This window comes from Petromyzon marinus, unplaced genomic scaffold (genome assembly GCF_048934315.1).
Source record: "Petromyzon marinus isolate PM22_M1 ecotype Great Lakes invasive population unplaced genomic scaffold, UKy_Petmar_22M1.pri1.0 PM_G_Scaffold_6, whole genome shotgun sequence".
In the NCBI taxonomy this organism is placed as follows: domain Eukaryota; kingdom Metazoa; phylum Chordata; class Hyperoartia; order Petromyzontiformes; family Petromyzontidae; genus Petromyzon; species Petromyzon marinus.
Genome location: NW_027423013.1, coordinates 5,825,272 through 5,841,425, shown reverse-complemented (window position 1 = coordinate 5,841,425; position 16,154 = coordinate 5,825,272). Strand labels below are relative to the sequence as shown.

General features: G+C 46.3%; 1 protein-coding gene and 1 pseudogene across 1 annotated transcript; both read right to left on the bottom strand.

Moving 5' to 3' along the window:
• Positions 1–1,189: 1,189 nt before the first annotated feature.
• Positions 1,190–6,107, bottom strand: LOC142918277 (uncharacterized). Its single transcript, XM_076062412.1, has 2 exons — positions 6,043–6,107; positions 1,190–4,284 (listed from the first exon to the last, which is right to left on the bottom strand). The coding sequence occupies exons 1-2, from the start codon at positions 6,059–6,061 to the stop codon at positions 3,425–3,427; spliced, it is 879 nt and encodes a 292-aa protein (XP_075918527.1). The 5' UTR covers positions 6,062–6,107; the 3' UTR covers positions 1,190–3,424.
• Positions 6,108–13,016: 6,909 nt separating this feature from the next.
• Positions 13,017–15,852, bottom strand: LOC142918274 (uncharacterized; annotated as a pseudogene).
• Positions 15,853–16,154: the final 302 nt, after the last annotated feature.

Sequence of the window (16,154 nt, the reverse complement as noted above, 5' to 3'; positions counted from 1 at the left end):
GATTGCCACTGGAAAGATATCGGCAGTGACCCAAGCGGAGGTGACGTCATGCTCAAGAGCGCGTGGACGGGGTTGGGGTGAATACCTTGGTGACATGACGTCACTAGCGATGTACACCTCCCCCTGGCGTTTCACGCCGATGAGGTCATGCAGAGTGGTGACGTCACAGAGTTGGAGTTTCAGTTGATTTAGATTCATTTTCCATTGCTCCCTCCCTTGGGTGCGTGGGCTCAGCAACGTGGACATTATTGTGTATACACTGTGTGTACATTATGTGTGTACACTGTGTGTGTGTACACTGTGTGTGTACACTGTGTGTGTGTACACTATGTGTGTGTACACTGTGTCACTGTGTGTCACTGTGTGTGTACACTGTGTGTGTACAGTGTGTATGTACACTGTGTGTACGTATATACATTGTGTGTGTACACTGTGTGTATACACTGTGTGTGTCACTGTGTGTCACTGTGTGTCGCTGTGTGTGTCACTGTGTCACTGTGTGTGTGTCACTGTGCCTGGCACAAGCGTCGTGGTGACGTCACCGCCACTTAGTGGCGAATGGCGGTTGTTATGTCACAGTGTCACTGTGTGTATGTCACTGTGTCACTGTGTGTACACTGTGTGTGTACACTGTGTGTCACTGTGTCACTGTGTGTGCACACTATGTGTGTCACTGTGTCACTGTCACTGTGTGTGTACACTGTGTGTGTTTACACTGTGTGTGTGTACACTGTGTATACACTGTGTGTCACTGTGTGTGTACACTGTGTGTGTGTACACTGTGTATACACTGTGTGTCACTTTGTGTCACTGTGTGTGTCACTGTGTGTGTGTCACTGTGCCTGGCACAAGCGTCGTGGTGACGTCACCGCCACTTAGTGGCGAATGGCGGTTGTTGTTGTGTCACTGTGTGTCACTGAGTGTGTACACTGTGTGTGTGTACACACAGTGTACACACACACAGTTTACACTTTGTGTGTGACACAGTGTGACACAGTGTGTACACTGCGTGTGCACACTGTGTCACTGTGTGCCACTGTGTGTGTGTACACTGTGTACACTGTGTGTGTATATACTGTGTATGTACCCTGTTTGTGTCCACATTGAACCAAACCCCCGGCAAGGCCATCTACTTAATGACGAGAGAAAATTCACACGAAATGTCCTTTTCAATGAAGTCTTCCAGATGTAAATTGAAACAAGCTTTTAATGAGGAAATGAAATCATCTAATTCAAAACACAACACAATTCAAAGATGTTTCATTTCAAAACTTCAAAAACGGAGCATGGGGTACTTGCGTGAATGCGTCCTTCGTGTGCAAATGTTGTGACTTTCCTGGCCTGAAGGCCGTCAATGTGTTGGACCCTTATTGGTGCACAGCGTCTCAACAACAGCAGTGGGGTTTGCTTCAACCGATGGTTACGAACATCCAGACGTCAATCAGCAAGGAGCATTTCTTGTCCCAGTTAGACAAAATCTACGTCAACACGTAAGACAAAACTACAATTCGTGTTGTAGAGAATGTACCTCCTCCTATACGTGTAACCTTTAAGTGGTATGCCTTGTAACTGATGAATGATCCGAGCGAGCTACCTATTTCAAAGACAATGAGTTGCTCCAGATGCTTTGTGGAACACAAAAACACCGTTTGACCTGTATCACAAGAACAACGGGTCTCACCTGAGTTCTCTGTACAGGTTACTTTCCAACACACACACACACACACTTTGTCCTAACATCACTTATTCAATGTTTGACCCTTATAGATCAAATGTTACAAGTATGCACAAAACCAGACAAGTATACATTCTAAATTATTGACAGGCATATTAACAAAATTGGATTACTGCAGTGAAATATACTGCATCACGTTACATCGTATTAACAAGAAGCTTTTTAAAAAAGTGGCACAGTCTGCTTCACAGTGTATGTAAAACATACTATTGTGTCATTCAAAACGAGTAGGCCATTGCATGCTGGCGTCTGAGTGAAAATGTAGCAAATTTTAAACATTACCTACAAACTACACAACTGAGATGACGCAACAATCATCGCCCCCTACTGACAGGCTCTTTTTTTCGATTTAAAGCTTTCGTGACTGCAAGGATTCATCTTCTTTGGTTCTTTCGGTAAAGTCACGTAGAATCTTAGCAGCGTTCATTGTAGCTCTGTCGTCCCGACAGGTTTGTTCCTTTCACCTGAAGGCCACTTGTGTTGTGGCCGAAACGTCGTGAGAATTTTATTGTTTTATTTCATTATTTTATTCTCATTCTACGTGACTTTACTGAAAGAACCAAAGAAGATGACAGGCTCTTGTCCACATGCAGGCCGGTGCAGGGACACCACCTTGTACCACACAGGGGCAGCTGCTACTTGGGGATGCTCTTCGAGCGTGAGATGGGATACAAAACTTCGAGTTGCTGAGGCGATTAAGCAAGCACCATGTAAAAGCAAATATTATGATAACATAGTGAATTCTTGGGAGCTTATTGGCTCTTGCTCCTGGTTAGAGATCTACCCAACCCACGGGCCCACAAAGTGTTCAACTTCACGTTCTTGTCATTAAAGGCCTGTGACAAAGGTGCATCTATTGTAGCGACATCGTCTCTGGCTTACACATCTACCGGGTCTCCGCTTGACTTTGTATTGTCTAGGAGCAAGTCCACCCACACCTCCACTTCCACAAACTGCTGGGAGTTGCCTCACTCTGACTCACAGTCAGAATTCTCCTCCTGCTTCACGATGTGAAGGTCCCATTTTGGAGTTGAATCTTCATCTTCACATTTTACCTTCACTTCTTCGCTCATCACTTCTTCACATTTCACCATCACCTCTTCATATTTCACCTTGATACCTTTAAAAGTGTCCAAGCTGGGATTTTCGTCCGGTTCTTGTTTCATGAGGGATGGGCTCATTGCGGCACTTTGACTTTCACAAGCTGATTTCAGACTCCGACTCTGCTCCTTGTGGATCTTCCGATGCTTTTGTGTTCTCTGGTGTCTTCGAAGAGTTGATGAATCTGCAAACGGCTTCACGCACAGAGTACACTTGAAGGGTTTCCCTCCTGTGTGTGTTCTCTGGTGTTTTACAAGATCAGATGATTGTGCAAACGCCTTCACGCACACACTGCACTTGAAGGGTTTCTCTCCCGTGTGTGTTCTCTGGTGTTTTTTAAGAGAAGATGACCATGAAAATGCCTTCCCACAAACACTGCACTGGAAGGGTTTCTCTCCCGTGTGTGTTCTCTGGTGTAATACGAGATGATATGACTGTGTAAACGCCATCCCGCAGATCGTGCACCTGAAGGGTTTCTCTCCCGTGTGTGTTCTCTGGTGTTTTTTAAGAGCAGATGAATCTGAAAATGTCTTCCCACACACACTGCACCTGAAGGGTTTCTCTCCTGTGTGTGTTCTCTGGTGTGATTTAAGAGCAGATGAATGTGCAAATGCCTTCACGCACACACTGCACTTGAAGGGTTTCTCTCCCGTGTGTTCTATGGTGTACTATAAGATGTGGTGACTGTGCAAACGCCATCCCGCACAGAGTACACTTGAAGGGCTTCTCTCCCGTGTGTGTTCTCTGGTGTTTTACAAGATTACATGACTGTGTAAACGCCATCCCGCACATCGTGCACCTGAAGGGTTTCTCTCCCGTGTGTGTTCTATGGTGTACTATAAGATGTGGTGACTGTGCAAACGCCATCCCACACAGAGTACACTTGAAGGGTTTCTCTCCCGTGTGTGTTCTCTGGTGTTTTACAAGATCAGATGAACTTGCAAATGCCTTCCCACACACAGTGCACTTGAAGGGTTTCTCTCCCGTGTGTGTTCTCTGGTGTACTTGAAGATGTGGAGACTGTGCAAACGCCATCCCGCACAGAGTGCACCTGAAGGATTTCTCTCCCGTGTGTGTTCTCTGGTGTTTTACAAGATCAGATGACTGTGCAAATGCCTTCATGCACACACTGCACTTGAAGGGTTTCTCTCCCGTGTGTGTTCTCTGGTGTACTTGAAGATGTGGTGACTGTGCTAACGCGATCCCGCACACAGTGCACTTGAAGGGTTTCTCTCCCGTGTGTGTTCTCTGGTGTTTTTTAAGAGTCGATGAATCTGAAAATGCCTTGTCACACACAGTGCACTTGAAGGGTTTCTCTCCTGTGCGAGTTCTCTGGTGCTGTGTCAAATTTCCAGTCCGATCCGTGCTGTATGCACGCTGGTCGCATTGTTGACTTGTCGTACCGAGCTGTTGTGCTGAGTGCCTTTGCTCCATCAGAACAGCGTCAGCTGCAGACAGAAAAAAAGAATATCCACACCATCTACACGTCAGTATCGAGGCACAGAGGAATGCAAATATATACAGTCACATATCACTTACACGTCTTTGCTTATTCATATATTCATGATATAGTGAAAAAGTTTCAAAAATTCATCACACGGGCTGTTGTGGCACACAATGAGAGGGCAAATGGTCATGAATATGCCTGGAAGCCCTCGTATCTTCAAAATGAATGTTCACCCAAAACTCCCAGCACACAATTTCGGTTGTCTGGCTACAAAAGGAATATTTATAAAAGCTAAATTCAGCTGACATAGCAAAGGGTATTGATGAAGCATACACAACACGGGGGGGTGGGACCTCAAGGCCAGCACCCAGCGGCAAGGTAAACAGTGGGGTGGGAGGGAAAAGCCCCTAGGCAGATAAGAGTTGACTTAAGTTGGAGGGAGCGAGGGGATTATCGATGAGTCAACGGCGAGGAACGCAGGCACAGAGACAATGGGAAGGGGGGGGGGATGACGCGACCCCACCTCCCCCCCAACGGCCAGAGCGCTCAAAATGTCTGCAAAGAGGATTCGATTGGATGCGCAGGATGACGTCATGTGACCCGGGGGTTAAGGGGGGCTTTGGAGACATAAGGGGGCCGGAGGGGCGGATTGAATCAGAGTCCTTCTGGAGCGGCGGAGGAGACCAGTCGTCCTCAGCGTCCGTCCGACCAATGCAGGGTGGAGCTGGAAACGGTCGGACAGAAAAAGTCCCCGAGGCGAGCATCTTCCCCAGCCCCCATGGGGCAGCTGAAGAGGTGAGTGGGTACGGGAAGGGGGGCCAATTCAGTCAGCTCGAGCTTGGGGGATAGACGCACTCTGCGACGGCCAGGTGACAGGAGGTTAGGCGCTGTCCGAAGGGTGCTTGCTGGAGGGGGCCATAAACGGGGGTCCCTATTCGGAAATAAATCTTAGCACAGACTGACGTTGTGACGCGTGGTGCATGTGTGCGTGTGAAGAGCGGTGGGACAGCGATCGGCGTACGACGGTGTGTGGGTGACTATAAATCAGTGTGGGTGTGACGCGTGCGCATATTAAAATACCAACGGTGGCCCGCGGCGGCACGTGTCTGTGCGTGCACCGCAGTGTTAACGGTGAGACACACACGAGTGTCACACGTGTCTGTGTGTGCACCGCAGTGTTAACGGTGAGACACACACGAGTGTCACTAGTGTCTGTGCGTGCACCGCAGTGTTAACGGTGAGACACACACGAGTGTCACACGTGTCTGTGTGTGCACCGCAGTGTTAACGGTGAGACACACAGGAGTGTCACTAGTGTCTGTGTGTGCACCGCGGTGTTAACGGTGAGACACACACGAGTGTCACTAGTGTCTGTGTGTGCACCGCAGTGTTAACGGTGAGACACATGCTAGTATCACTAGTGTCTGTGTGTGCACCACGGTGTTAACGGTGAGACACACACGAGTGTCACTAGTGTCTGTGCGTGCACCACGGTGTTAACGGTGAGACACACACGAGTGTCACTAGTGTCTGTGCTCGTAGATAGAAAATAAAAATAACAGATTCAATTTAATAAGATAAAGACCACTTGTGTTGCGATCGAAACGTCGTGGGTTTATTACTTTATTTAAAAAAACACATTTTATTTTATTATGTTATTTTCTATCTACGTGACTTTACCTAAAGAACCAAGAATATTAATTCCTGCAGTCACCAAAGTTTTAAGTCAAAACATTCACACACGTTGACAAAGCCTCACCTTGTGTTGTTGTGGGCATGTCGCTTCTGATAACAAGAGCGGTATAGCAGCTCAAGCGGGCTTGGCCTGCTAACAAAAGAAAATAAAAACTGCGTGAATATTTACAATAAAACAAAGTTACAAAGTGGCGAGCCGGGTGAAGACAAATTAAACTTAAGCGAGATAATTAAAGTGAATGCCATCAGGCGAGGGCAGGAGGCAAGGCCCCGCGTGGCTAGGCCCCGCGTTGTAAAGTTCCAACCTGGACATCGATTCCCATGCTCGCTGCTACTCAACTGACATCCCTACGAGAGAGAGCGAGGCTCTACCTTGGTAAACAACAACAACCACAAGCACTACCACAACGACCACCACCACAACGATGAGAATTTCTCACCTCGGATTTCAGTGCAAGCGCGCACACGGCAGCTTCCTGTTGCCTCGCGACAGCAGGAAGTAGTATGACGTCACTTCCCTCCCACAAGCGGCTCTGTAACTGAAGAAATTATGTTAATGAGGCCTGCCCATATGTCGAGGGATGGGGGCGTGGGCACTGAACCCGTCGCAATAAACTCGCGACGGCTTTAACGGATACATTATGTTAATGAGCCACCAGTCACTGGGCGTAGCTGTGCCCAAATTAGGATTGCCACTGGAACGATATCTGCAGTGACCCAAGCGGTGACGTCACGCTCAAGAGCGCGGTGGATGGGGGAGGAAAGAATACCTTGGTGACATGACATCACTAGCGAGGTACACCTCCCCCTTGCGTTTCACGCCGATGAGGTAATGCAGAGTGGTGACGTCACAGAGTTGGAGTTTAAGTTGATTTACATTAATTTTACATTGCTCCCTCCCTTGGGTGTGTGAGCTCAGCAACAACATTGTGGACATTATTGTGTGTACACTGTGTGTGTACACTGTGTGTGTGTGTATACTGTGTGTGTACATTGTGTGGGTGTACATTGTGTGTGTACACTGTGTGTGTACACTGTGTGTCAACACTGTGTACACTGTGTGTGTACACAGTGTACACTGTGTGTACAGTGTGTGTACACTGTGTGTGTACATTGTATGTGTAAACTGTGTGTGTACACTGTGTGTGTACACTCTGTGTGTGTACATTGTGTGTATGTACACGGTGGGGAGCAATAGTGTAGCGGTTAGCGCACTGCGCTATGAACCTGGCGACCCGGGTTCGATTCCCGCTCACGGCCAACACTAGTGACGATTATCTGAACCGGTCCCGGGCCTCCCCTAGGTCGACTCAGCCTCAAATGAGTACCTGGTGCGGTGTGTAGACATTGCCACTAGGGAGACAAAGGCGGTCGGGCGTGGTGCTGGCCACCCACCCCCTCGTGTACCGTTCCGGCCTTCATAGGTGCTCGCTAACAGCACTTGCTCCTACAGTCTGTAGGCTATACGGGGGATCTTTGTCTTTTTTTTGTGTGTATACACTGTGTGTACAGTGTGGGAACACTGTATGTACAGTGTGTGTACACTGTGTGTGTGTACACTGTGTGTGTGTGTACACTGTGTGTGTGTACACTGTGTGTGTGTACACTGTTTGTGTCCGCATTGAACCGAACCCCCGGCAAGGCCATCTACTTAACGTTGAGAGAAAATTCACACGAAATGTCCTTTTCAATGAAGTCTTCCAGATGTAAATTGATACAAGCTTTTAATGAAGAAATAAAATCATCTCATTCAAAACACAACACAAGTCAAAGATGTTTCATTTTAAAACTTCAAAACGGAGCATGGGGTACTTGCGTGAATGCGTCCTTCGTGTGCAAATGTTGTGACTTTCCTGGCCTGAAGGCCGTCAATGTGTTGGACCCTTTTTGGTGCACAGCGTCTCAACAACAGCAGTGGGGTTTGCTTCAACCGATAGGTACGAACATCCAGACGTGAATCAGCAAGGTGCATTTCTAGTCCCAGTTAGACAAAATCTACGTCAACACGTCAGACAAAACTACAATTCGTGTTGTAGAGAATGTACCTCCTCCTATACGTGTAACTTTCAAGTGGTATGCCTTGCAACTGATGAATGATCCGAGCGTGCTCCCTATTTCAAAGACGATGAGTTGCTCCAGAGGCAGACGCTTCGTGAAACACAAAAGTACCCTTTGACCCGTATCACAAGAACAACGTGTCTCACCCGAGTTCTCTGTACAGGTTACTTCCAAAACACACACACACACTTTGTCCTAACATCACTTATTCAATGTGTGACCCTCAGATAAAATGTTACATGTACGCGCACAATCAGACAAGTATTCATTCTAAATCATTGACGGGGATATTAACATTGAATTAATGCAGCTAAATTGACTGCATCACGTTACATCGTATTAACAAGAAGTAATTTTACAAATACGCACCGTCTGCTTCACAATGTATGTACACCGTACTGTTGCGTCATTCAAAACGAGTAGGCCGTTGCATGCTGGCGTCTGGGTCAAAATGTAGCAAATTCTAAACATTACGCTACAAATAATAGATCACGGCATTTAGATCGCAACACAAGCAATCGTCATCACGTGGGACAAGCACAGCAGCAATAAGCAGAAACTGCTGGAGTAGGCGCCTACTACTTCAGCAGTTTCTCTTGCTGTGGTTGTCCCACCGGATGACGATTGCTTGTGTTGTGATCTAAACGCCGTGATCTGTTATGTTTCTACCCACGTGGTGACTTTACCGAAATAACTCAAGAGTGTGGATTCCTGCAGTCACGACAGCTTCGAATCAAGATTACCTACAAACAACACAACTGAGATGACGCATCAATCATCGCCCCCTACTGACAGGCTCTTGTCCACATGCAGGCCGGTGCAGGGCCACCACCTTGTGCCACACAGGGGCAGCTGCTACTTGGGGATGCTCTTCGAGTGTTTCAGACGAGGTACGACACAAAACTTTGAGTTGCTGAGGCGATAAAGCAAGCACCGTGTAAATGCAATTGTTATAACATAGTGAATGCTTGGGAGCTTATTGTCTCTCGCTCCTGGTTACAGATCTACCCAACCCATGGGCCCACAAAGTGTTCAACTTCACGTTCTTGTCATTAAAGGCCTGTGACAAAGATGCATCTATTGGAGCGACATCGTCTCTGGCTTACACATCTACCGGGTCTCCACTTGATTTTGTATTGTCTCGGAGGAAGTCCACCCACACCTCCACTTCCACAAACTGCTGGGAATTGCCTCTCTCTGCCTCAGTCAGAATTCTCCTCCTGCATCACGTTGCCTTCATCAATGTAAAGGTCCCATTCTGGAGATGAATCTTCATCTTCACATTTCACCTTCACTTCTTCGCTCTTCACTTCTTCACATTTCACCTTCACTTCTTCCCTCTTCACCATCACTTCTTCCCTCTTCACCATCACCTCTTCATATTTCACCTCGATACCTTTAAAAGTGTCCAAGCTGGGATTTTCTTCTGGTTCATGTTTCATGAGGGATGGGCTCATTGCGGCACTTTGACTTTCACAAGCTGATTTCAGACTCCACTCCTTGTGGATCTTCTGATGCTTCTGTGTTCTCTGGTGTACTTGAAGATTTGATGAATTTGCAAACATCTGCCTGCACAGAGTGCACTTGAAGGGTTTCTCTCCCGTGTGTGTTCTCTGGTGTGTTACAAGAGCAGATGACTGTGAAAATGCCTTCACACACACAGTGCACTTGAAGGGTTTCTCTCCTGTGTGTGTTCTCTGGTGTATTTTAAGAACTGATGGCCATGCAAATGCCTTGTTACACACACTGCACTTGAAGTGTTTCTCTCCCGTGCGAGTTCTCTGGTGCTGTGTCAAATTTCCAGTCCGATCCGTGCTGTATGCACGCTGGTCGCATTGTTGACTTGTCATACCGAGCTGTGCTGACTGCCTTTGCTCAATCAGACCAGCGTCAGCTGCAGACTGAAAAAAATAATATCCACACCATCTACATGTCAGTATCGATGCACAGAGAAATGCATATATAGTAACATGTGACTTACACGTCTATACTTATTCATATATTCATGATGTAGTGAAAAGGTGTCCCAAATGCATCACACGGCTGTCATGGCACACAATGAGAGTGAAAATGTCATTAATATGCCTGGAAGCCCTCGTATCTTCAAGATGAATGTTCACCCAAAACTCTAAGTACACAATTTCGGCTGTCTGGCTACAAAAGGAATATTTAAAAGAGCTAAATTCAGCTGACATAGCAAAGGGTGTTGAAAACAATACTATTAATGTTATGCATAAATGCATGAATTAATGTTCAATCGCAACTTAGAGGTGTGAATCCAGGCTCAGATGTCCTTAAATGCTGGGAACAAACAGTTCCGACTTCAGCTGAATGTGTGTGCTGTGTTCACATCCTGTTTCCATTCTTATAAAGAGTTCCAGAGGAAAACAAAAATAAACTATTGTTTTGATATAACCTCCGTGTTCAATAGAGTTAATAGACTTTACTGCAAATACAGATGGAAAATAACAATAACAGATAATACAATTAAACTAAAAATAAAGACCACTTGTGTTGTGATCGAAACGTGTTTTTTTGCTTTATTTACAATTATTAATTATTTTTATGTTATTTTAATTTTATTTTCTATCTACGTGACTTTACCGAAAGAACCAAGAATATTAATTCCTGCAGTCACCAAAGTTTTAAGTCAAAACATTCACACACGTTGACAAAGCCTCACCTTGTGTTGTTGTGGGCAGGTCGCTTCTGATAACAAGAGCGGTATAGCAGCTCAAGCGGGCTTGGCCTGGTGAAAAAAGAAAATAAAAACTGCGTGAATATTTACAATAAAACAAAGTTACAAAGTGGCGAGCCGGGTGAAGACAAATTAAACTTAAGCGAGATAATTAAAGTAAACGCAATCAGGCGAGGGCAGGAGGCAAGGCCCAGCGTGGCTAGGCCCCGCGTTGTAAAGTTCCAACCTGGACATCGATTCCCATGCTCGCTGCTACTCAACTGACATCCCTACGAGAGAGAGAGAGGCTCTACCTTGGTAAACAACAACAACCACCACCACAACAACAACCACCACCACAACGACCACCACCACCACAAAGATGAGAATTTCTCACCTCGGATTTCAGTGCAAGCGCGCACACGGCAGCTTCCTGTTACCTAGCGACAGCAGGAAGTAGTATGACGTCACTTCCCTCCCACGAGCGGCTCTCTAACTGAATAAATTATGTTAATGAAGTCGGCCCAAACTGCGAGGGATGGGAGCGTGAGCGCCGAACCCGTCGCAATAAACTCGCGACGTCTTTAACGGACACATTATGTTAATGAGCCACCAGTCACTGGGCGTAACTGTGCCCAAATAAGGATTGCCACTGGAACGATATCGGCAGTGACCCATGCGGAGGGGACGTCACGCTCAAGAGCGCGGTGGACGTGGGAGGGGTGAATACCTTGGTGACATGACTTCACTAGCGAGGTACACCTCCGCCTGGCGTTTCACGCCGATGAGGTAATCCAGAGTGGTGACGTCACAGAGTTGGAGTTTAAGTTGATTTAGATTCATTTTCCATTGCTCCCTCTCTTGGGTGTGTGAGCTCAGCAACAACGTGGACATTATTGTGTATACACTGTGTGTGTGTACACTGTGTGTGTGTGTGTACACTGTGTGTGTGTACACTATGTGTATACACTGTCACTGTGTGTCACTGTGTGTGTGTCACTGTGTGTCACTGTGTGCATGTCACTGTGTGTGTATACACTGTGTGTACCCTGTGTGTGTACACTGTGTATACACTGTATGTACACGTGTGTACACTGTGTATACACTGTATGTACACCGTGTGTACACTGTGTGTGTGTACACTGTGTATACCCTGTGTGTGTGTACACTGTGTATACCCTGTGTGTGTACAGTGTGTGTGTACACTGTGTATACACTGTGTATACACTGTGTGTGTGTACAGTGTGTGTGTACACTGTGTGTATACACTGTGTGTGTGTACATTGTGTGTGTACAGTGTATGTGTACACTGTGTGTGTACACTGTGTATAAACTCTGTCACTGCGTGTGTGTACACTGTGTGTGTATATATACACTGTGTGTTTACCCTGTGTGTGTACACTGTGCATACACTGTGTGTGTACACTGTGTATACACTGTGTGTGTGTGTACACTGTGTGTGTGTACACTATGTGTATACACTGTGTGTGTACACTGTGTGTGTACACTATGTGTATACACTGTGTGTGTACACTGTGTGTGTACAATGTGTGTATAAACTGTGTCCACTGTGTGTGTACACTGTGTATACACTGTGTGTACATTGTGTGTGTACACTGTGTGTACACTGTGTGTGTGTACACTGTGTGTGTACATTGTGTGTGCACTGTGTGTCGCTGTGTGTGTCACTGTGTCACTGTGTGTGTCACTGTGTCTGGCACAAGCGTCGTGGTGACGTCACCACCACTTAGTGGCGAATGGCGATTGTTGTTGTGTCAGTGTCACTGTGCGTCTGTCACTGTGTGTGTCAGTGTGTGTACACTGTGTGTGTGTACACTATGTGTGTACACTGTGTGTGTACACTGTGTGTGTGTGTAAACTATGTATATACACTGTGTGTGTGTACACTGTGTGTGTGTACACTGTGTGTGTACAGTGTGTGTGTACACTGTTTGTGTATACTGTGTGTATACTGTGTGTGCACAGTGTGTTCACTGTGTGTATACACTGTGTGTGTACACTGTTTGTGTGTACACTGTGTGTGTACAGTTTGTGTATGTACACTGTGTGTACACTGTCTACACTGTGTGTGTACACTGTGTATATACTGTGTGTACACTGTGTGTGTGTACACTGTGTGTATACACTGTGTGTGTGTACACTGTGTATAAACTGTGTGTGTACATTGTGTATGTACCCTGTTTGTGTCCGCATTGAACCGAACCCCCGGCAAGGCCATCTACTTAATGACGAGAGAAAATTCACACGAAATGTCCTTTTCAATGAAGTCTTCCAGATGTAAATTGATACAAGCTTTTAATGAAGAAATAAAATCATCTAATTCAAAACACAACACAATTCAAGATGTTTCATTTTAAAACTTCAAAACGGAGCATGGGGTACTTGCGTGAATGCGTCCTTCGTGTGCAAATGTTGTGACTTTCCTGGCCTGAAGGCCGTCAATGTGTTGGACCATTAAATGGTGCACAGCGTCTCAACAGCAGTGGGGTTTGCTTCAACCGATGGTCACGAACATCCAGACGTGAATCAGCAAGGAGCATTTCTAGTCCCAGTTAGACAAAATCTACGTCAACACGTAAGACAAAACTACAATTCGTGTTGTAGAGAATGTACCTCGTCCTATACGTGTAACTTTTAAGTGGTATGCCTTGTGACTGATGAATGATCCGAGTGTGCTCCCTATTTCAAAGAGAATGAGTTGCTCCAGGGGCAGATGCTTCGTGAAACACAAAAGTACCCTTTGACCTGTATCACAAGAACAACGGGTCTCACCTGAGTTCTCTGTACAGGTTACTTCCAAAACAAACACACACTTTGTCCTAACATCACTTATTCAATGTTTGACCCTCACAGACAAAATGTTACCTGTACGCGCACAGTCAGACAAGTATTAATTCTAAATCATTGACGGGCATATTATCAACATTGAATTACTGCAGCGAAATTGACTGCATCACGTTACATCGTATTAACAAGAAGTTATTTTACAAATACGCACCGTCTGCTTAACCGTGTATGTACACCGTACTATTGTTGCGTCATTCAAAACGAGTAGGCCGTTGCATGCTGGCGTCTGGGTCAAAATGTATCAAATTCTAAACATTACGCTACAAATAATAAATCACGGCGTTTCGATGGCAACACAAGCAATCGTCATCAGGTGGGACAAGCACAGCAGCACTAATAAGAAACTGCTGGAGTAGGCGCCTACTACTTCAGCAGTTTCTCTTGCTGTGGTTGTCCCACCTGATGACGATTGCTTGTGTTGTGATCTAAACGCCGTGATCTGTTGTTTCTACCCACGTGGTGACTTTACCGAAATAACTCAAGAGTGTGGATTCCTGCAGTCACGAAAGCTTCGAATCAAGATTGCCTACAAACTACACAACCGAGATGACGCATCATCGCCCCCTACTAACAGGCTCTTGTCCACATGCAGGCTGGTGCAGGGCCACCACCTTGCGCCACACAGGGGAAGCTGCTATTTGGGGATGCTCTTCGAGTGTTTCAGACGAGATACAAAACTCCGAGTTGCTGAGGCGGTTAAGCAAGCACCGTGTAAATGCAATTATTATGATAACATAGTGAATGCTTGGGGGCTTATTGTCTCTCGCTCCTGGTTGGAGATCTACCCAACCCACGGGCCCACAAAGATTGGCCGCCCTTACTCTGCAGGATGAACCTAAGAAATGAGTGTCCAACTTCACATTATTGTCATTAAAGGCCTGTGACAAAGGTGCATCTATTGGAGCGACATCGTCTATGGCTTACACATCTACCGGGTCTCCACTTGACTTTGTATTGTCTAGGAGCAAGTCCACCCACACCTACACTTCCACAAACTGCTGGGAGTTGCCTCGCTCTGCCTCACAGTCAGAATTCTCCTCCTGCTTCACGTTGCCTCCATCGATGTGAAGGTCGGATTTTGAAGTTGAATCTCCATCTTCACATTTAACCTGCACTTCTTTACTCTTCACCATCACTTCTTCCCTCTTCACCATCACTTCTTCGCTCATCACTTCTTCCCTCTTCACCGTCACCTCTTCACATTTCACCTCGATACCTTTAAGTGTCAAAGCTGGGATTTTCCTCCGGTTCTTGTTTCATGAGGGATGGGCTCATTGCGGCACTTTGACTTTCACAAGCTGACTTCAGACTAAACTCCTTGTGGATCTTCCTATGCTTGTGCGTTCTCTGGTGCACTTGAAGATTTTATGAATCTGCAAACGCCTTCCAGCAGAGTGCACCTGAAGGGTTTCTCTCCTGTGTGTTCTCTGGTGTTTTTGAATAGATGAATGTGAGAATGCCTTTCCACACACACTGCACTTGAAGGGTTTCTCTCCCGTGTGTGTTCTCTGGTGTCTTTGACGATTTGATGAATCTGCAAATGGCTTCCCGCACAGAGTGCACCTGAAGGGTTTCTCTCCTGTGTGAGTTCTCTGGTGTACTTTAAGATGTGGCAACTGTGCAAACATAATCCCGCACAGAGTGCACTGGAAGGGTTTCTCTCCCGTGTGTGTTCTCTCGTGTCTTTGAAGAACTGATGGCCATGCAAATGCCTTCCCACACACAGTGCACTTGAAGGGTTTCTCTCCTGTGTGTTCTCTGGTGTACTTTAAGATGTGGTGACTGTGCAAACGCCATCCCACACACAGTGCACTTGAAGGGTTTCTCTCCTGTGTGTGTTCTCTGGTGTTTTTTAAGACCAGATGACTGTGAAAATGCCTTCCCACACACACTGCACTTGAAGGGTTTCTCTCCTGTGTGTGTTCTCTGGTGGGTCTGAACAACTGATGAATGGGCAAACGCCTTCCCGCACAAGGTGCACCTGAAGGGTTTCACTCCCGTGTGTGTTCTCTGGTGTCTTTTAAGAGCAGATGACCGTGAAAATGCCTTCCCACACACACTGCACTTGAAGGGTTTCTCTCCCGTGTGTGTTCTCTGGTGTATTTTAAGAGCAGATGACTGTGAAAATGCCTTCCCACACACAGTGCACTTGAAGGGTTTCTCTCCTGTGTGTGTTCTCTGGTGGGTCTCAAGAACTGATGGCCATGAAAATGCCTTGTCACACAGTGCACTTGAAGGGTTTCTCTCCTCTGCGAGTTCTCTGGTGCTGTGTCAAATTTCCAGTCCGATCCGTGCTGTATGCACGCTGGTCGCAATATTGACTTGTCGTACCGAGCTGCTGTGCTGACTGCCTTTGCTCCATCAGACCAGTGTCAGCTGCAGACAGAAAATAAGAATATGCACACCATCTACACGTCAGTATCGAGGCACAGAGGAATGCATATATACAGTCACATGTGACTTGCACGTCTATACTTATTTATATATTCATGATGCAGTGAAAAAGTTTCCCAAATACCTCACACGGGCTGTCATGGCACACAATGAGAGGGCAAATGGTAATAAATATGCCT